The sequence below is a fragment of the Sus scrofa genome, chromosome 15 (genome assembly GCF_000003025.6).
Source record: "Sus scrofa isolate TJ Tabasco breed Duroc chromosome 15, Sscrofa11.1, whole genome shotgun sequence".
Taxonomy (NCBI): domain Eukaryota; kingdom Metazoa; phylum Chordata; class Mammalia; order Artiodactyla; family Suidae; genus Sus; species Sus scrofa.
Genome location: NC_010457.5, coordinates 87,089,733 through 87,112,106, shown reverse-complemented (window position 1 = coordinate 87,112,106; position 22,374 = coordinate 87,089,733). Strand labels below are relative to the sequence as shown.

General features: G+C 35.6%; 1 protein-coding gene across 3 annotated transcripts in view; it reads left to right on the top strand.

Moving 5' to 3' along the window:
- Positions 1–22,374, top strand: part of CERKL (ceramide kinase like) — a 130,319-nt gene that overhangs the window by 47,449 nt on the left and 60,496 nt on the right. For 2 of the 3 annotated variants that reach the window (XM_021075443.1, XM_021075442.1), the window contains exon 2: positions 1,311–1,553. The exons of the other annotated variant lie outside the window; for it this stretch is intronic. In XM_021075443.1, the coding sequence (XP_020931102.1) occupies positions 1,311–1,553 (243 nt within the window). The remainder of the gene's footprint in view (positions 1–1,310; positions 1,554–22,374) is intronic. 3 annotated transcript variants of the gene reach the window in all.

Genomic DNA, 22,374 nt, shown 5'->3' with positions numbered 1-22,374 from the left:
TCCCTGATCTCACACACATGCCTATCCATGCTCAGCTGAGGATTCAAGGGGCAGATCCACAGAGCTCTCTCTCTACATGCAGTTCTCTTGTCTATAATAATTTTCCCAGGGAACTCTAATCAACTCAGGGGGACCACCAGGCTTCACCAGGGTTCCCCTACTTGCTCTGTGGCCTGGGGACCCTCCTGGCAGTCGACTGGGAATCACATGGCTTCTTTATTTTCCCCCTCTCTGGGATCACTGTCCTCCTGTGCTACCTCATGTCCTCTGTCCGAAAACTAAGGTTTCTTATCTCTGGTGTACTCTTTGAGTTGTTTCAGGAGGAAGGTAAAACGAGTCCTTATGATTCCATGTTGTCCAGAGTGGAAGTTTTGAAAGTACTTTTTTTTTTTGTCTTTTTGTCTTTTCTAAGGCTGCACCTGTGGCATATGGAGATTCTCATGCTAGGGGTCTAATTGGGGCTCTAGCTGCCGGCCGGGAATCTGAGCCGCGTCTGTGTCCTACACCACAGCTCATGGCAACGCTGGATTCTTAAACCCACTGAGCAAGGCCAGGGATTGAATCCGCAACCTCCTGGTTCCTAGTCAGATTCGTTAACCACTGAGCCATAATGGGAACTCCTGAAAGTACTTTTTTTCAAGTATAAAACATTCCTACTTTGAGAATCAGTTGAAATTGTCCATTATCACAATAATAAGTATTTTTTGACCTGTGTTTAAACATAACTAGTAAAATTTAATGCCATTATAAAATACAGTCATACTATAATAAGATTTCAGGTGGATCTTTCTTTTTACATTGGCAGGAATTCATGTTTTCTACTCATAGTAATCTTAACTATTTCCTTTCTGCGTGTTACTTTACCTAGAATGTACATTTCCTCCCCTTGCATATTGCCTTCAACGACCTCTCATAAACTCACTTCTGTAAGTGAATTCTCTTCTTTATATTATTTTACTCTGTCCCTATAAGTATCAGGAAGTCTCTTGCATGACACTAATTTATTATTACTGAATTGTTGCTTTGTTTATATTCTTGGAAGTTTTCATATATTGAATATTCTCAGATTCTGAAGGTCCTAAACCTTGTGCGGCAGAACTCTCTTCCATTTTTTTCTATTTTTTATTCTTGGGAAAATCCAATTTTTCTTTTTCTTTTTTTTCCCTCTCCCTCTCATACAGGGCTTAACATAAAGCATAATCAATAAAATTACAGCTGATAAAGATTTTCTATTTTTTTCACTATTAATTATTCATATATGTAAGTTATAGAGACAGTAGTTTTGATTGGAAAACTTAATTTATTTTCAGGTGATTCCAAGTATGATTTTCTACGTAAAGAAGAATTTATTGAACTCAAGGATATATTCTCTGTCAAACTGAAATGGCGTTATTCTGTTAAACAACAGAAAAGTGGCACTTTATTAGGAATCACACTCTTCATATGCTTGAGAAAGGAACAAAATAAATTGAAGGACTCTACACTTGATCTTATTAATTTTAGTGAAGATCACTGTGACATATGGTTTAGACAATTCAAGGAAATCTTGGCAGGTAAGTACTCCTTATGGAAATTTTTAGTGAGTCTGGTTTTTTTGATGTAGGTTATTGATCTAAACATGATACTGTTTTATCAATATTCTAATCCTTGATTATGTTGATGTTATTTGCTTCTATTCTTAGTTTGTTAAGTGGTTTTATCATGAAAGATGCTGAATTTGGTCACATGCTTTTTCCCATCACTTGAAATGATCCCGTTTTTTCCCCTTTATTCTCTTAGTGTGGTGTATTATATTGATTTTTCATATGCTAAACTATCCTTGCATTCCAGGAAAAAATCCTACTTGGTCATAGTATATAATCCTTTTTAATACTTTATTGAATTTTGTTTGGTAGTTTTTTGTTGAGGTTTTCACATTAATATTTGTTAGAGATACTTCTGTGTTGTTTTGTTTTTGGTTTTTTTTTGTCCCTCGTAGTATCTTTGTCTGACTTTGATATCAGGGTAATACTGGCCTTAGAGAATGACATAGGAAGTAACTGTTGAATGATCAACTTCCATGAAAAAGATTTGAGAATCTGAAATAAAACAGTTTTTAAATAATTTGCATCATTTGAGAGTTGTTTTTGAAAGCATATTTAATTCTCAATTAATGTTTCTTTTGAGCTTATATCAGAATTTATCTTCCTTCCATCTACACATTAATAGCAAGTGAATATATGTACTGAGTGACTTGAGAATAGGGTTTTCTTTTTAAATTAAAGTATAGTTGATTTACAATATTGTGTTAGTTTCAGGTATACAGCAAAGTGACGTGGAGTGTGTATGTGTATATATATATATGTATATATATATATTTTTTCTATTATTTTCCATTGTAATTTATTGAAATATATTGAATATAGTTCCCTGTGCTATACAATAAATCCTTGTTGTTTATTTTACATGTGGTAGTGTGCATTTGTTAATCCCTTACTTCTAATTTATCCCCTTCCCATGTCCCCTTTGGTAAGCATAAGTTTGTTTTCTATGTCTGTGAATCTGTTCCTGTTTTTTTTTTTTTAAATAAGTTCATTTCTACTATTTTTTAGATTCCACATATAAGTGATATCATATAATATTTGTCTTTGAATTCATTTAGTATGATAATCTCTACATCTACCCGTGTTGCTTCAAATGGCATTATTTCATTCTTTCTTACAGCTGAGTAATATTCCATTGAATACACACACACACACACACACACACACACACACACATTTTCTTTATACATTAATTTGTTGATGGACATTATTTAGGTTTCTTCCATGTTTTGGCTATTGTAAATAGCTCCACTATGAACACTGGGGTAAATATATCTTTTTAAATTAAGAGTTTTTGTCTTTTCCAAGTATATGCCAGGGTTCCTGGATTGTATGGTAACTCTGTTTTTAGTTTTTTAAGGAACATCCATACTGTTCTCCATAGTGGAAGTACCAATTTACATTCCCAACAAGAATAAGGGAGGTTTCCCTTTTCTCCATATCCTCTCTAGCTTTTATTATTTGTAGATTTTTTAATGATGGCCATTCTGATCGGTGTGAGGTGCTACTTCATTGTAATTTTCATTTGCATTTCTCTAATAATTAGTGAAGTTAGGTATCTTGTCATGTGCCTGTTGGCCATCTATATGTCTTCTTTGGGGAAATGCCCATTTAGGTGTTCTTCCTGTTTTTTTTTTTTTTTTTTTTGTCAGCAGCATATGGAGGTTCCCAGGCTAGGGGGTCTAATTGGAGCTGTAGCCACCAGCCTACACCTGAGCCACAGCAATGTGGTATCTGAGCCTCATCTGTGATCTATACCACAGCTCACGGCAACAGCAGATCCTTAGCCCGCTGAGTGAGGCCAGGGATTGAACCCATGTCCTCATGGATGCTAGTTGGGTTCATTAACCGCTGAGCCATCATGGGAACTCTTTCCTCTTTTTTATTTGAGTTGTGTTTGTTTTGTTTTTTTTTTTATAATGAGTTGTATGAAGTATTTGTATATTTTGGAAATTAAGCCCTTGTTGGTTACATCATTTGCAGCTATTTTCTCCCAGTCCATAATTTGTCTTTTCACTTTATTTATATTTCCTTTGCTGTGCAAAAGCTTGTAAGTTCGATTAGGTCCCATTTTTTAATTTTTGCTTTTATTTCTGTTCCTTTGGGAGACTGGCATAAGAAAACATTAGTATGATTTATGTCAGAGAATGTTTTGCCTGTGTGATCGTCTAGGTGTTTTATGGTGTCATGTCTTAAGTCATTTTGAGTTTATTTCTGTATATGATGTGAGGGAGTATTCTAATTTCATGATTTACACGTGGCTGTTCAGTGAGAATAGCAGTTTATTATTATTATTATTATTATTATTATGTCTTTTTGCTATTTCTTGGGCCGCTCCCGTGGCATATGGAGGTTCCCAGGCTAGGGGTCGAATCGGAGCTGTAGCCACCGGCCTACGCCAGAGCCACAGCAATGCTGGATCTGAGCCGCGTCTGCAACCTACACTGCACGCAGCTCACGGCAACGCTGGATCGTTAACCCACTGAGCAAGGCCAGGGATCGAACCTGCAGCCTCATGGTTCCTAGTCGGATTCGTTAACCACTGTGCCACGCTGGGAACTCCGAGAATAGCAGTTTTTTAAAGATGATATTTAAGTTGTTTATATTTTAGGGTAGATTTTTCTAAAGTTAATAGCCAAAGAAAAGAACCCAGCTAGTATCCATGAGGATGTGGGTTTGATCTCTGGTCTCACTCAGTGGGTTAAGGATCTGGCCTTGTTCTGAGCTGTGATGTAGGTTGCTGACATGGCTTGGATCCCACGTTGCTGTGGCTGTGGTGTAGAGTGGCTGCTATAGCTCTGGTTAGACCCCTAGCCTGGGAACCTCCATATGTTGCAGGTGCGGCCCTAAGCAAAAAAAAAAAAAAAAAAAAAAAAAAAACAAAAAGCAAAAAAACAAAACCCAAAAAACAAAAAACTCTCAAACAAACAGTTTTAGTATTTCTTTTTCCACATAGACTTGTAAATCTTGCTTGCTTTTTTTTTTTTTTTTTTTTTTGCCATTTCTTCCTGTTTGCCAGATTGATCAGGGTAGAGGCAGCTGGTGTAGTTGATGCACAGCTTGGGGTAAGATGACTCAGGACAGAGATGGGTGCCAGACAAAGAGCAGGCACACTGTGATGTTAGAAAATTTTGGGCCAAGAATTGTTGATCAAGGAGACTGAGGACCTAAGTTGGTCAAGAGCAGCCAGCTCTGTTCTATGTACAGAGAAGATGAGCTGAGTGACCTATTAAAACCAGGAGACCCTGTTAACTAAAGAGTTGCATACTTCCCCATTAGCCTCTTTGGAATCTTGAAGGAGACCTGATTGTTTCATGAAGGCAAGAAACTATAGAGGATATATATATATATATATATATATATATATATATATATATAAAGAAAACTACAGAGGCCATAGTTTGGTTCCTCTCTCTGGAAAAAAAAATTATAAATATATATATATTTTTAACTGAAAGAATGCCACTTTAACAGTGGGTCTTTTACAACATTCTTATTTTAAATTCATGTGAGAAGAGATATAAGAGAAGTTAAAATGAAAATGAAAAAAAATTAAATTTCCTTACATGGACAGGTACTCATGGGACTTGCATGGTCTATAAAATAAGAATGCGTCATTTGAGGAGAGGCAAAGCTCTTCCTTGCACTTGAAGGTCTGAGGAACTCTTCTCCCACAGGGCTTATGAAGGGCTGGCTCAGTGATGTGAGAGACAACTTCCGTAATATTTCTCACCCATAAAACCAACAGCCAGTAAGCAGCAGTTATCACAGCAAAGCTCAATTTAGTAAAAGCAATTTTATAGGAGTAGAGGGACTTGTCCAAATATACCCAAACACACATACACACACCACAAAACACTGTCCACATATTTTTTCAGCATAATGAATGATGTTTTGGTTTGATCCAGGTTTAAAATCTAAGCATATTATAGAGATGAATAAACTACATTTTTTTTAGGCAGTCATCCTGTGGAAATGTTCTTTTTTATAACTTTGATTTTGATAACAGTTGGAGGTAGTAAAATATATGAGGTCATAGTCTCTGGCATGGTCCTGGCAGACAGAGTGATTTTGCTGATTTAAATCAGCTAGATTGATTTTTTGAAATCAATCAATGCAAACAAAACAGGGTTGAAATCCTCTCATGAAAATGAAGGAACCAATCCAAGATGATCTGAATGAATGAATGACTGCTCCATTTCTGCCCCCTGTGGACTAAACAGGTCCTATGGGAGGAGCCAGGGCTGCATCCCTGAGCCCCAGGAAAAAGTTCTGGATCAGTTTCATCATACACAAATGCATTCATGAGGCTCCAAAGCTCTCCACCAAGTGCTGTGTGACACTGACACTTCCTTTGTAAGGTCGCCATCTGAGAATGTTTTTCTTGGCATTTCTTTTACTTTCAAAGTTGCATAATCCAGGTGTTCATTAAAGTGCCAGTTATCTGAGAGTCAAATACATTTGGCTCAAGGCTCATTCTATGAGTGGAGGTGGCCTGTGTCTTTCCTAGTCTTCCTGGGGTGAGGGTGATTGTTTACTTCTTTCTGGTCTTCTTTGGTTCTGATTTCCTCTGAGTTGGGTCTGTTTGTGGATTATCTTTCTGTCAAACATCCATTGTCCTTATTCTGTACTATATATATCAGATAAACAGTTTACATTATTAGAGGCAATCCGGGAGTTCCTGTTGTGGTTCAGCAGGTTAAGAACACAACTAGTATCCATGAAGGTTTGGTAGGTTAGTGGTTGTTGGTTCTCTAAATTTTTTTTTAAAAATGTCCCCAACTAAGGAATTTGTGTTTGAAACAGAGCTGACTTAAGTTTGGGAGGCAATAGATAGAAATTTACATCACAAAAATATAAATTACTTACACTTGAATTTTAGACATCACTATTTGAAGTCCAACGATCTTGCTTTTTAAATGTTTTTGTGGCAAAAGAGCAGATTTTTAAAAAATACATTTTTCATTGATTTATTTGGAGTGTTATCTTTAATCAGAAAATTGGATTTTTTTCCCTGACAGCCTTTTATATCTTTTTCTCTTCTTTATTCTTCTGTTAAGACAAACATGAAAACAATGTAAAAGCCCCAACTAGTTGGTCTTTTAGTCTAATTAGCCTGGTAATTATAATTTTAGAATATTTGGATACTAAATGTTACTCTCAAATATGCACATTTATATTTTGAACTGCAACAATGAATAAGATGTGATGAATTTTTGAGGAAAGAACAATTGTCAACTCTAAAAGGAAGAAGCCAATTCTCAAATACTTGAAGTTTTAAGACAGTGACAGAGAGTGACTAGATTAAAAAGGGTTTATAGATATATAAAAAGAGTTTTAGAACTGTTTATATTTGAAAATAAGTCCTTTTACATTGTAATTTGTAATAATACAGTTGAGCATAGTATCTTTTTTTCTTAGTAATAGAAAAGTCCCTCATAAATTTATTGACTAATAGTCAATATAAGTTAATTCTTCCAACACTCATTTGGGATCAGGCACTGTATTAAGTGCTAGAAGTACAAAAACAAATGAGATGTATTCCTGTGTAAAACACTCCTGCCTTGGGGGACAGACAAGGAAACTTTTAAATGTGTTAAGGGCCACAAAGAAGGTATGAGCAAATTAAGAGGGATCATAACCATTGATCATTGATTCCAAAATTTAAATCTTTAAAAATTGTAATTGATTAAGGCTTTAATGTAGTTACTGATAAGCCTGATGTGTTGTTATTGTGGTGAAAGTCATTTAACACCGTCTTCTCTGCTTTTTTTAATACCTGTGGCACAAAGATAAACACGCACAACATTTAAGTATAGCATTGTGTACTCTAGATACATTAATTTTTATTCAATTAAGGTGTGATCCAGTCTTTGCATATTTGAGTTTCCTAGAAATAGTGAACTGCAAGCTCCAATGGACCCTGAACCAACCTTTTCTCTAGACACTATAATCCACACTTTAAAGCATATTCGTAGGCTTTCTGACAGGTACCCCCATATAGAAGGACAAAACAAAGCACCCTTAAGGTGATATTTAGAGCCACTCAAAACTGAAAGATTTTCAGAAGTTGAACTGATTGATCTTCATTGGAGGACTTAGGAGAAAGCTGTGGGAACAAAACAGAACAAAACCAAAAAACTAAGGCCTTATGCCCAAGTAACTTGGAGAATAGTAGCCATAAACAGAGTGAAATCAGGACACTGGTTGGTTATAAGGAAAGTTGTTTTGTTACAGACCCCTTAAGTATATATTACAACATCCTGTTGGAGATGTTTTGCCAGCTGGCATTTTGAGAAGAGTATATGGAGAAGTGGAGAAGAGCAGATGTGATGAGAATAGGTGAAAGATTGCAAGGAAGTAGTATAGAGTTAAAAAAAAAAAAAGCAAAGACTAAATATAGACTCTTGGGGGATATTCATATATTAAAATAGGACAGAAGCCAGAAGTACAAAATAGAAAGAGTGATTAAAAAAAAAAAGAAGAACCCTTCTATACAGGACCTTTGAACTTTGTTGTTATATTTTGGTTTTGATAATTTATTTGTAATTCTTAATTGCTATCCAAAGACAGTTGACAAAGGCATTTTTAGTCCATATTTGGTTGAATTATTTCTGTTACCATATTTTTCTATTTTGTTTCTAAATGGCTTTTCATGAAGTAGGCACATATAAATGAACCTTTTTTATTTAATACACTTTGTCCTTATGATGTAGTCTGTTCTTAAATTTTAGTTCAACAGCATCCCTCAATTTTCAGCTATGAAAAATAGAGAAAATTTAAAAATTACTTAAATATTTGGCTTTTATTCCTAAGAAGCATAATTTTTCTTAGTTTTCCAAAGATGTCAAATCTCTTTTCCACGTGATAATAATGTTGATTTCATCGTCTCCTTTCCTTGATAGTAGAAACCAGGGCTCTAAACAATATTTTGTTTAATATTTATGTTGTTATGTATGAGAAAATCATGAAGTGTTTTGGGGTTTTTAAAAAATCCAAACTATACCATCAGCTATGTTATCATGAACCAAGTACAGTTTTTTTTAGCAGAACAGAATGATGTGAAGTTTTTTACTTGGTTATGCTGCCAAGTGATGCACTTATAAGGAAAAATAAACTGGAAATCAACATTATAACAGTTATCTTAAAATGAGCATTTGTTGTATGTCGAAATTATGATAGCTTTAGACATTTGGCTGGGTACTATTTGCATTGGCAACATTTTCTCCCTAGGGGCAAATTATTTTCTGCAAGGACATTATTTCTGAGGTATGGTAGTTTTTCTTTTGAAGCACCAAAAAATGATTTAAGACTTTGTTTTATGAGCAGTTGAGTTGTACATTAAAATTATGCATGTCACTTTGAATAAAATTTTACTATCAATATATATTGAAATAATGTAGAGACTGATTAAATGTTTCACCTCATTTACATGTAAATATTAAAGTCTAGTCCCATTTGAAATATTCTGTCCAACAAAGATGATGTGATGTTTTCCTCCTGTAGTGGCTTCCAACTGGGTTCTGTGGATTGTAACCCCCACCCCCTACCCCAGAGTTGCCTCACTGGGTGGAGTCCATACCTGTTATTTATCCTTGAGTGAGTGTAGCTCCTAATTGATATGTTTTATATTTAGTATTATGGAGTAAAACTTTGTTTCTAGAAAGCTTCCAAATGTACACTCACTGTGATCCACAAATTGTGAACTGAGTGTTCGTGTAATATTATTTTGAATAGAAGTTGCTTATGAAATATATTCGAAGTATTTTATATCTTTCATTTCTATAACTTCATAAAATATCGAATACAAATCACGTTGCAAATAAGAAATACTTTATCAAAGCAAAGATTGAAATTGTCAAAAAATAAGTTTACTTCAAAAAAAATTTTTTTTTCTATGCTTCGAACTTGCTCTTGGCTTTCTAAGCTGGACTTGGAGAATAAAACCATGAAATTAACTAGTTTTTGTTAAATTCTTAATGACTAATAGCATTCTTAGCTTTTCAAAGGTATTTAAACTTTTTAAAGCCAGACCTCTAATTTCATGAAACTTGTATTCAAAAATAAAAATAGATGGAAACATGCAAAATTTGCATAATAAAGAATAGAAAAAAATATTACCTTGAACCTAGAGAATAGCTAGCTTGACATTTTGAGCTATTTCCACTCCAGAAATTAACACTGTGAAAAACCATCATAAGAGTCTGTGGACATAAATGATAGAGGTAGATCCCCAAGAACTGCACACAATAGAACAAGCAGAGACTATGAGGTAAGTGAATTAAAAACAATCTAACAAAAAGAGAAATTGAAAACATAAAAGCACAGGGTGCAATAAAAAAGGATAGCATTTTTGTTGTGACATATGTACGTGTGAACTTCATTTAAAAAAATCATTCTCCTTAGGATTTACTGCCTCTAATTCTGAGAATTCAGAGATTTTGATTAAATGGGTCTGGATGGACCCAGACTCCAGTTTCCTTGAGAAGTCTCTTCAGTGATTCTAATGTGTTGCCAGGGCCAAGAACCGCAAATGTTGAAAATTTGAACAACATTAAGTTTATTTTGATGAACATATGTAGACGTCTGCACTCCATACTTACCAAGGGTATTTCTGCAATGATTAATTATAGGTATATATTCTATATTCTTGTATGTTAAATATTCCTACAGGTTAGCCAGTACTCATTCCTGAGTCCCATAAAACTATCACTTTTTTTCCAAGAGCACTACTTTGGTTAGGCAGAGGCATGCCAAGAGTTTCTCTTTTTCCTTCAAGTTTCTTTTCTTCTTAGTGGCAGCTCTCACTCACATGACTCCTTCAGCTGGAGGCAAGCTAGAATTAGTCCTTTAGAAATGATTAATGGTGTTTATACCTGGAATGAGTGACAAAAGGCTGTCTTCCCCAGGGCTTCTCACAGGCCTCTGTAGCATTTTTATCCTAAGGGAGGGATATATTTTGGATATAATTGCTTATAATTATATTTAAAAACTAGTAACTGATGTCTTATAGAAGAAAATATTATTCCTGCTCCAGTCATTATAGACTACCTTGAGAAAAGGAATTACAAGTTATATTTATTCTCAAGTTATTTTTGCTGTCTTTCAAATTCTTTTTCTATATAAAGGTCTTTTTGACTGTGTCTTTTGAGTAACTAAATTTCTTCTCTGGAGAAAAAAAAAATTAGGTATGCTCTGTCACATTTTATCATGTGATTATATTCAAGGGCTAAATAGGAACTTATCTAACTATTCCCCAGTAAAATGCTGAATTAAGTTTTCATGCTGTTAAATGAATTAGTTAATATTTCTGCCTTTACTGAATTATAGAGAGATCATTATTTTTAAAATTTAAATCTTAATAATAATAGCTGACATTTATTAAGCATTTACTATGTGCTACTTTTGCAGCAATTTTTATTATCTCATTAAATCCTCATAATAATAGCACCAAGAACAACAAATATATTCTTTTATGGGTAATAATGGTGTTTATTTTGTGAGTCTTGTTGCAGGTTTGAAGAATTAAAATAAGGCATGGCATAACAATTAGTAGAATTAAGTAAGTTATTTAGTTTTATACTCATTTGCTTTAGTTTTTTTAAATTTTTTTTATTTTTTAGGGTCACACCTGTGGCCCAGACTAGGTATTGGATAGAAGCTGCAGCCGCCGGCTTACACCTTACCCACAGCAATGCCAGATCTGAGCTGTGTCTGCAACCTACACCACAGCTCACGGCAATGCCAGATTCTTAACACACTGAGCCAGGCTAGGGTTTGAACCTGCGTCCTCATGGATGCTAGTCAGATTCGCTTCTGCTGAGCTACGATGGGAACTCCCAGCTTTAGATTTAACATGAGGAAACTAAGGCTTAAATAGTTTGAAAATTTGCTAGTCTGGAGTTACACAGCTAGTATGTGGTGAAAGAACTGGAAACAAATTTTTATCTCCCTGGATCTGGAATGTGAAGCCTTAAATGCTGTGCTGTTGCCTGTCAAGTCAGTGGTATTGTACTCGACAATTCTTTGGGATTATGTTCATGGTACAGTTTAGACTCTGTCCTAAACAAAAAAAGGGCTTCAAACACTTTTCATGTTAGGAAGAAGTTACTGCATCTTTTTCAAAAATTACCCTTTTCTGTACATGATGATTCTAAACTCTAGGTTCTTGGGGTTCTAAAACTCACCCTCAGAATTCAGGGTGTGCAGTAATACTGTAATGCAGTTCTCAATCCTTAAAAATAGTCCTCCTCATGACTGTCACCATTATTAATTGAGATTTCTCAAATGCCTTGAAATGGATTAGGAATGCACTGTGAAAAAGACGGCAAACAGTTCTTTTTATTAGCCTGAAGGAACTTTTAAAACAATATAAACACTTGGGTTTGTGACTGATTTCCAGGCTTTTTGTTTATCTGAGTGTCCTAAACAAATCACAAATGCTATAAGCCTACAGGAGAGATTAAAAAGTTAGATCAACCCTTAGATGAGAGTAGAGTATGATGGATTGTCATTTAACAACTTTTCCACTGGAAAAAATGAAGTAAAAAGTAATAAAGCAACATTCTCACAGTATGCTTAACTAGGAAATACATAATATTTCATATTGTGACAATTATCAAGCCCCCTGGTATTCATTAGACTACCATTAATGTAATGAAATTGTGTGGTATTTATAGAGATATCATATGTAACTACAGGAATTTTATTATAATCTTATATGAATATATTTGTGCTGTTTGAGGCAGGTAGGTGGATGTTTTCAGTGACTATGCTGAAGCATTGAGATGACATTTTTCAAATCAGCCATTTTTCTCATTATCATTGAAGAAAAAACATCTATTTTTGTTTTATTCTTTGAAGAAAAATATCTTAAGTGGAATATTAACTTAAAAACACATTTTCTGTCTCTGCTAGTCACACTTTTTTTTTTCTTTAAGAGAAGAGGCAGTCAAAAAGATGAAGCTGCTTGCATGGGGTTTCTGCAGCATCTAGTGCCAGGGCCATGTTCTCTCATTCCTCAGTGCCTGCTTGTGTGCTAAAGAAGTGGCAGAGCTAGGAACTTCCATCTGTTTGGACTGCTTCTCATGTCCTGTTTGTATACAGTGAGGTCCATTTTGCAGTTCAAAGGCTGATGTAACCACCAAATCCTCTGCAAAGCTGAATGCCATGGCAAAATCAGGTACTTCCTCTTTTAGGTTTTTGTAGTCCTTCTCATACCTCTGATAAAATGATTGCTTACATTCTCATTGTGGGCTTATGTAGATGATACCTTATTAGACTGTGAGTTCTCTTGGGTACAGTTTTTCTAAAAGCATATAGAATAGGGTTTCACATATAGTAAGTACTCTATAAATGTTAATTACCTTTATTATCATTATTTCTAACTGCGTAACTCAATGTTAGTGAAGTGAACTGAATATATTGCTTATCTACTATGTGTCAGGCATTGTCCTAGTTGCTTTTAATATCAATCAATTCATTGAATCTTTATCACAACACTTTGTGATCAATTTTTTTTTTCAATCCTCACAGATAGCTAAGGGAACAACTCTGAGAGACAGAGTTGTTCCTGGGTTATGTGGTTAATAAATAGTGGTAGAATGAGGCTCAAGCCTTGGCTATCTTTTACTAAGCCACACTGTCTCCCAATAGAAAGATATGACACCTTTACGTGTATATTTATAGATTTTTTTTTTTTTTTTTTTTTTTTTTTTTTGTCTTTTGTCTTTTTGTTGTTGTTGCTATTTCTTGGGCCGCTCCCGTGGCATATGGAGGTTCCCAGGCCAGGGGTTGAATCGGAGCTGTAGCCACCGGCCTCCGCCAGAGCCACAGCAACGCGGGATCCGAGCCGCGTCTGCAACCTACACCACAGCTCACGGCAATGCCGGATCGTTAACCCACTGAGCAAGGGCAGGGACTGAACCCGCAACCTTATGGTTCCTAGTCGGATTCGTTAACCACTGAGCCACAACGGGAACTCCTATTTATAGATTTTTTTAAAGAGTGGTATAAATCTCTTGAAAGGCAGTGTAAAACTGTGTTATGTGTTTGAGACCATATATAATATTGTTTATATATATATATATATATTTAAATACACACACACACACACGTATATATATATGTATCTAAAAAGTTTGTGACAGCACTGGTGGGTTAACATCAATGGGTCATGTGGGGTAAAGAATTCCTAGAAGATGAGAAGGTGAAGAAATTGGTGAGCCAGGGAATCCAGCCTGTGCTGAAGCCTAATATTGGCAAAGGAGAGGGTCCCTTAAAATCTTAGAGGATAAGGGCTTTCCTATTCCCTGAGTTTAGAGCTGCAGGGTACACACCCAATTTTACCAGTGGTTTCCTGTCTAGCAGGATTGGCTTCATTTTACCAATAGAAAGTCCTACCAAAAATAAAAATTTCCAATTTATGATGCATACTGAATGAAAAGGCTTTCAAGTTCAAACACCATATATTAGTGTTTTGAGACTTCTAAAACTGCTCACTGCAGATACTAGTAAGTCTGTTAGAAATAAGGTGACCTAGTCCTAACAAGAAGGATAGAAAGGATGATCACTCTAGGAGAGCATGGCCAAGTTCAACTCTTTTTATTCTCCTCTTACTTAAATGAATGAAAAATCCATCATTGCTGGATTTATGAATGTTATTATGACCCATGGGATTTTTACTTGGATAATCTCATTTTGGTTCCTAGTTTTGCTGCTTAGCTGTGAACCTTATCTTCATGTCTTCTCTGAGCCTTTGGCTTTCTATTTGTAAAATGAAGCCAGTGATGCCAATCTTGCTGGATTATTGTGACACAAATATTAATATATGTCAAACAGTGGCCACTCACATGATAGCTCTTCTTACTATCACATAGCTCTTCAAAGTATTGTCGTATTTTTTTTTCTCTTTTTAGGGCCACACCAGTGGCATATGGAGGTTCCCAGGCTAGGGGTTCTAATCAGAGCTATAACTGCTGGCCTATGCCATAGCCACAGCAACGACAGATCCTTAACCCATTGAGTGAGGCCAGGGATCAAACCTGCAACCTCATGGTTCCTAGTTGGATTTGTTTCCGCTGTGCCATGACAGGAACGCCTTCTCTTTTTTTTGCATTATTGCAATTCTTTATTTTTAAAAATTTAATTGAAATATAGTTGATTTACAATGTTGTGTTAATTTCAGGTATACAGCAAAGTTATTCAGTTATGCATACAGAAATACATATTTTCTCAGATTCTTTTCCCTTATAGGATATTATAAAATATCGAGTATTGTAGTTCCCTGTACTATACAGTAGGTCCTTGTTGGTTATCTATTTCATATATAGTAGTGTGTATATGTTAATCCTAACCTCCTAATTAATTCCTCCTCCATTTCCCCTTTAGTAATGGTAAGTTTTTTTTTCCCATGTCTGTGAATCTATTTTTGATTTGTAAATAAGGTCATTTGCATCACATTTTAGACCCCACATATAAGTGATATCATATGATATTTGTTTTTCTCTTAGTTCACTTAGTATGATAATCTCTAGCTCCATCCATGTTGCTGCAAAGGGCATTATTTTGTCCTTTTTTGACTGAGTAATATTCCATTGTATATATATCCACATCTTTATCCATTCCTCTGTTGATGGACATTTAGGTTGCTTTCATGTCTTGGCTATTGTAAATAGTATTGCACTTCTTCACAATTCACAGATCTAAACCCTTTAGTCCTTCAATACTACATTTAAGCATCATCTTTACAGAGGGGAGGGTGAGAGGAACTGTCAGTTTCCTAATAGACTATATAGTAATATCATCATAATCACTGTCATCACCATCATTTCTTGGTGTGTCAGGGAGTATATCAACTGTTTCACATATACCAGTTGATGTTAGTTTTCACAGCACTCCCAAGACAGGTACTATTATTGTTACCATTTTTCAGACGGGGAAAAGGAGACAGGGGTAGAAAATTTGCACAAGGTCACATAATTAAAGTTGTGGAACTAGGATTCTAATTTGGGCAGTTTGGCTACACAGCTCATGTTCTTAGCCCACAAGATTATCCCAATACTTTAAAAGTTAGCATATTCCATATTCTTTAATGCTACTTCAAAGAGACTCTCATTTTTACCTGGTGGTGTCTCTTAGCCTCTATCTTTGGAATATTGGTCAGATCTGCTATTCTTATATCTTCTTTTTGGTGATATAAAAAGTCAAAAAGTCATGGATGCCAACAAAATAGTTGTTTATAGTTAACACATATTATCTGTGTTCTGTATATCTGAGGCCTGGTTGGTTCTAAAATATCATTCAATATTTGGCTTTTAGTTAAAGCAATAAGCTCTGTTCATATTAATTTATGTAATTGTTAGCATTTTTTAATAGTTGACTAGCATATCCATGAGTAATGCTTGAAATTGATCTGGCAATTTTAGATCTTTCGGGCCCAGGAGATAAGAGAAAACAATTTAAACATTTTTATTATAGTATAAGATGAATTGTTCATGCATGAGAGAGAGAAATGACTCTGATTTCTTTGGTGTATGTGAATGCTTGGAACTGTTGCAAAGGAGCAGGTTTATGGAGAAAAGCAATTTCCTTTTATGCAAATTGAGCTTTCTTTGAGGTACGGAAGTGAAGACATTTTGAGGAGCCTCTTAAAGTTTTTTCAACCTTCTTCCATCAGTTTAGGAGCATTTCTTCACTTTTTGGCAAAACTGGATATTTCAGACTTAATTTGTACCTTCCTTGCCCCAGCTGTGGAATGAGCCACTTCTCTAAAGAGTTGTGGTTCCTTTTGGTGGGGGATGATATTGAGAAACCAAAATCTAGGTGCTAAGTGTGCACATTGCTCTTAGGATGTCATAACATCTAGGCTCTTGCAGTAGGTAGAGCCAGGGAACATTCCATCGTGGTACAGTGGAAACAAATCTGACTAGCATTCCTGAGGATGCAGGTTTGATCCCTGGCCTGGCTCAGTGGGTTGAGGATCTGGCGTTGCCATGAGCTGGGGTCTAGGTCACAGACATGACTCAGATCCTGCGTTGCTGTGGCTGTGATGTAGGCCAGAGGCTGGAGCTCCAATTTGACCCCTAGCTTAGGAACCTCCACATACTGTGGGTGAGGCCCTAAAAAAAAAAGGAAAAAAGAAATCAGGACTTTATTTTGATAACTCTAATCCAATCCTATAGGATAAATCCTTGTTTCTCTCCTTTCGATATCTGTATCACACTTCTTCTGTAGAAGGAATTCTGGCTCCCAATGACAGCAGCACATTTTTCCATTGCTCAATCATATTATATACACAAAATAGTTTCAAAATAGCTGCACCTATGCCACTTAGGAAAGTAAACCTAATAAAAAGAGCTTAAGATTTGTTGGGAGTTCGTTTTTTAGCCCTGTAGATTGAAGGTATATATTTCAAGTACTGTGTTCAAAAGTTATATAGGTTAGCTGTTCCCTCTTCATAATTGCTATGTTACTCATTTGAACTACAGCTGGCTTTGTTTCTATTTTATTCAGGTTTATGTTTTTACCCTCCATCTTCACTGATTTAATTATATTTGCTGAATGTATAGAATATAAACATGTTCCCAAAAGAAAAAAACTTTCTTTCTGGTATCCTTTTCACTATATCCATTTTATAGGTGATCAATTCCATTGGTTTCTGGTTATTAATACTCATATTTCTTTTTGTAAAATTATCAGATATATGTATGTTATAATATTTCCTATATTACACAAAAAGAAACATTCAGTATAAACTCTTATGCATTTTCTTTTGTCACCTTGATTACATATACTGAAAATCACTCTATGCGCTGAAAATCATTCCATATCCCTTCAGAGAGAATTTCGTCTTTTTTAAACTTGTGTAAAACTCCATTGTGTGGTCTGTATTATATTTTATTCAACACTTTTGCATGTTGAAAAATTTTTTATTGGATTATAGGTGATTTACAATGTTGTATTAGTTTCAGGTGTACAGCAGAATGAATCAGTTATAGGTATACATATATCCATTCTTTTTTCTCATATAGGATTTTACAGGACATTGAGTAGACCTCCCTGTAATCTTTTTAGTTTCTATTTTATGTATAGTAGTGTGTGTGTGTTAGTCTCATCCTACCAATTTATCCCTCCCCTCCATGGTTTCCCTTTTGATAACCATAAGGTTGATTTCAAAATCTGTGAGTTTGTTTCTGTTTTATAAGTTCTTTTGTATGATTTTTATTAGATTATACATATAAGTGATGCCAAGTGATATTTGGCTTTCTTTGACTTCACACAGTATGATAATCTCTAGGTCCATCCATGTTGCTGCAAATGGCATCATTTCATTCTTTTTTATTACTGAATAATACTCCATTATATATATGTACCACATCTTCTTTATCCATTCCTCTGTCAGTGGACTCTTAGGTTGCTTCCATGTTTTGGCAATTGTATATAGTGCAGCAATGAACATTGAGGTACATGTATCTTTTACAATTATGGTTTTCTCTAGGTAGATTCCCAGGAGTGGGATTTCTGGGTCATATGGTAGTTCTATATTTAGTTTTTAAAGAAATCTCCATACTCTTTTCCCTAGTGGTTGCATCAATTTACATTTCCATCAGCAGTGTAAAAAGGTTGCTTTTTCTCCATAACCTCTCCAGCATTTATTTGTTAGCAGATTTTTTTGATGCTGGCTGTTGTGACTGGTATGAGGTGATACCTCATTGTAGTTTTGATTTGCATTTCTCTAATAAGGATGTTGAACATCTTTTTATGTGCCTTTTCTGCCATCTGTCTTCCTTGGAGACATATTTACTTAGATCTTATGACCATTTTTGGATTGGGTTGTTTTTTTGATATAAAGCTGTGTGAGATATTTGTGTATTTTGGAGATTAATTCCTTTAAAAAAATTTTTTTTATTACTCAAATGAATTTATCACATCTGTAGTTGTATAAAGATCATAACAATCTTATTTCACAGGATTTTCATCCCACAGCCCAAGCACAAACCTCCCACCCCCAAATTGTCTCCTCTGGAGACCATAAGTTTTTCAATGTCTGTGAGTCAGCATCTGTTCTGCAAAGAAGTTCCGTCTGTCCTTTTTTTTCAGATTCCACATGTCAGTGAAAGCATTTGATGTTGGTGTCTCATTGTATGGCTGACTTCACTTAGCATGATAGTTTCTAGGTCCATCCATGTTGCAAAAAATGCTGGTATTTCATTCCTTTTATTGGCTGAGTAATATTCCATTGTGTATATGTGCCACATCTTCTGGATCCACTCCTCTGTCGATGGACATTTAGGTTGTGTCCATGTCTTGGCTATTGCAAATTGTGCTGCAGTGAACATTGGAGTACATGTGTCTTTGCGAGTCGTGGTTTTCTCTGGATAGATGCTCAGGAGTGGGGTTGCTGGATCAAATGGTAGTTCTATGTTTAGTTTTCTGAGGAATCTCCATACTGCTTTCCACAGTGGTTGCACCAATTTACAATCCCACCAACAGTGTACTAGGGTTCCTTTTTCTCCACACCCTCTCAGGCACTTATTGTTTGTAGACTTTTGGATGATGGTCATTCTGACTGGTATAAGGTGGTACCTCAGAGTGGTTTTGATTTGCATCTCTCTAATAATGAGTGATACTGAACATCTTTTCATGTGTTTCTTGGCCATCTGTATGTCTTCTTTGGAGAACTGTCTGTTTAGATCTTCTGCCCATTTTTTGATGGGGTTGTTTGTTTTTTGGGTATGGAGCTGCAGAAGGTGTTTATAAATTTTGGAGATGAATCCCTTGTCAGTAGATTCACTTGCAAAGATTTTCTCCCATTCTGTGGGTTGTCTTTTTGTGTTGTTTAGGGTTTCTGTTGCTGTGCAGAAACTTTGAAGTTAGATTAGGTCCCATTTGTTTATTTTTGCTTTTGTTGTCAATACTCTAAGAGGTGGATCTGAGAAGATGTTGCTGTCATTTATGTCAGAGTGTTTGGCCCATGTTTTCCTTTAGGAGTTTGATAGTGTCTGGTCTTATATCTAGGTCTTTAATCCATCTTGAGTTTATTTTTGTGTATGGTGTTAGGGAGTGTTCTAATTTCATTCTTTTCCATGTGGCTGTCCAGTTTTCCCAGCACCATTTGTTGAACAAGCTGTCCTTTCTCCATTGTATATTCTTGCCTCCTTTGTCATAGATGAGTTGGCAGTAGGTGCGTGGGTTGAATTCTGGGCTTTCTATCCTGTTCCACTGATCTCTATTTCTGTCTTTGTGCCAGTACCATACAGTTTTGATGATTGTTGCTTTGTAGTATAGTCTGAAGTCCGGGAGCCTGATTCCTCCAGCTCCATTTTTCTTTTTCAGGACATCTTTGGCTATTCTGGGTCTTTTATCCTTCCAAACGAACTTTAAAATATTTTGTTTGAGTTCTGTGAAAAATGTCCTTGGTAATTTGATAGGGATTGCATTGAATCTGTAGATTGCCTTGGATAGTATAGTCATTTTGATAATATTAACTCTTCCAATCCATGAGCATGGTATATCTTTCCATCTATTTGTGTCATCTCTGATTTCTTTCATCAGTGTCCTATAGTTTTCAGAGTACAGGTCTTTTGTCTCTTTAGATAGGTTTACTCCTAGGTATTTTATTCTTTTGGATGCAGTGGTAAACGGGATTGCTTCCCTAATTTCTCTTTCTGCTCTTTCATTGTTAGTGTATAGAAATGCTGTCGATTTCTGTGTATTGGTTTTGTATCCTGCGACTTTGCCAAATTCATGGATGAGCTCTTAACAGTTTTCTGGTAGAGTCTTTAGGATTCTCTAGATATAGTATCATGTCATCTGCAAATAGTGATAGTTTTACTTCTTCCTTTCCAATTTGGGTTCCTTTTATTGCTTTTACTTCTCTGATTGCTATGGCTAGGACTTCCAGAACTATGTTGAAGAGTAGTGGTGAGAGCAGACATCCTTGTCTTGGTCCTGATCTCAGTGGGAATTCTTGCAGCTTTTCACCATTGAGAATGATATTTGCTGTGGGTTTGTCGTATATGGCCTTTATCATGTTGAGGCAGGTTCCCGTTATGCCCACTTTCTGATGAGTTTTTATCAGAAATGGGTGTTGGATTTTGTCAAAGGCTTTTTCCGTGTCTATGGAGAGGATCATATGGTTTTTATTCTTCAGTTTGTTAATGTGGATATTGTGGATGGATTTGTGGGTATTGAAGAACCCTTGCATCCCTGGGATAAATCCCACTTGATCATGATGTACAATCCTTTTAATGTATTGTTGGATGCAGTTTGCTGGTATTTTGTTGAGAATTTTTGCATCAATGTTCATCAGTGAAATTGGCCTGTAGTTTTCTTTTTTTATGGAATCTTTGTCTGGTTTTGGTACTAGGGTGATGGTGGCCTCATAGAATGAGTTTGGGAGTATCCCTTCCTCTGCAATTTTTTGAAATAGTTTCAGAAGGAGAGGTGTTAGCTCTTCTCTAAATGTTTGATAGAATTCGCCTGAGAAGCCATCTGGTCCTGGACTTTTGTTCGTTGGAAGTTTTTTAATCACCGTTTCAATTTCAGGTCTTGTGATGGGTCCATTCATCTTTTCTATTTCATCTTAGTTTAGTCTTGGAAGATTGTACTTTTCTAAGAATTTGTCCATTTCTTCTAGGTTTTCCATTTTATTGGCGTATAGTTGCATACAGTAGTCTCTTATGATCCTTTGTATTTCTGTGATGTCCGTTGTTACTTCTCCTTTTTCATTTCTAATTTTATTGATTTGAGTCCTCTCTCTTTTTTGCTTTTGATAAGTCTGGCTAGGGGTTTATCAATTTTGTTGATCTTTTCAAAGAACCGGCTTTTCGTTTCATCGATCTTTTCTGTGGTTTTCTTCGTTTCTATTTCATTGATTTCTGCTCTGATCTTTATGAGTTCTTTCCTTCTGCTAACTTTAGGTCTTGTCTGTTCTTCTCTCTCAAGCTGCTTTAGATGTAAAGTTAGCTTGTTTATTTGAGCTTTTTCTTGTTTCCTGAGGTGGGCTTGTATTGCTATGAACTTTTCTCTTAGAATGGCTTTTGCTGCATCCCATAGGTTTTGGAGTGTCATATCTTCATTGTCATTTGCTTCCAGGTATTTTTTAATTTCCTTTTTGATTTCTTCAGTGATCCATTGGTTTTTTAGTAGCATGTTGTTTAGTCTCCACGTGTTTGTGTTTTTTTTGCAATTTTTTTCTTGTTGATTTCTGGTCGTAAAAGATGCTTGATATGATTTCAATTTTCTTAAAGTTACTGAGGTTGGATTTGTAGCCCAGGATATGATCAATCTTAGAGAATGTTCCATGTGCACTTGAGAAGAATGTGTATTCTGTTGCTTTTGGTTGAAATGTCCTATAAATATCTATTAAGTCCATCTGGTTTAATGCGTCATTCAGGGCCTGTGTTTCCTTATTGATTTTCTGTCTGGTTGATCTGTCCATTGCTGTAAGTGGGGTGTTAAAGTCCCGCACTATTATTGTGCTATTGTTGATTTCTCCTTTTAAGGTTGTTAGCAGTTGCCTTATATATTGTGGTGAACCTGTGTTGGGTGCGTAGATATTTAAAATTTTTATATCATCTTCTTGGATTGATCCTTTGATCATTATGTAATATCCTTCTTTGTCCCTTAAAATAGTCTTCATTTTAAAGTCAGTTTTGTCTGATATGAGTACTGCTACTCCAGCTTTCTTTTGATCCCCATTTGCATGGAATATTTTCTTCCCTCCTCTCACTTTCAATTTGCATGTGTCCCTAGAAGTGAAGTGGGTCTCTTGAAGACAGCATATATA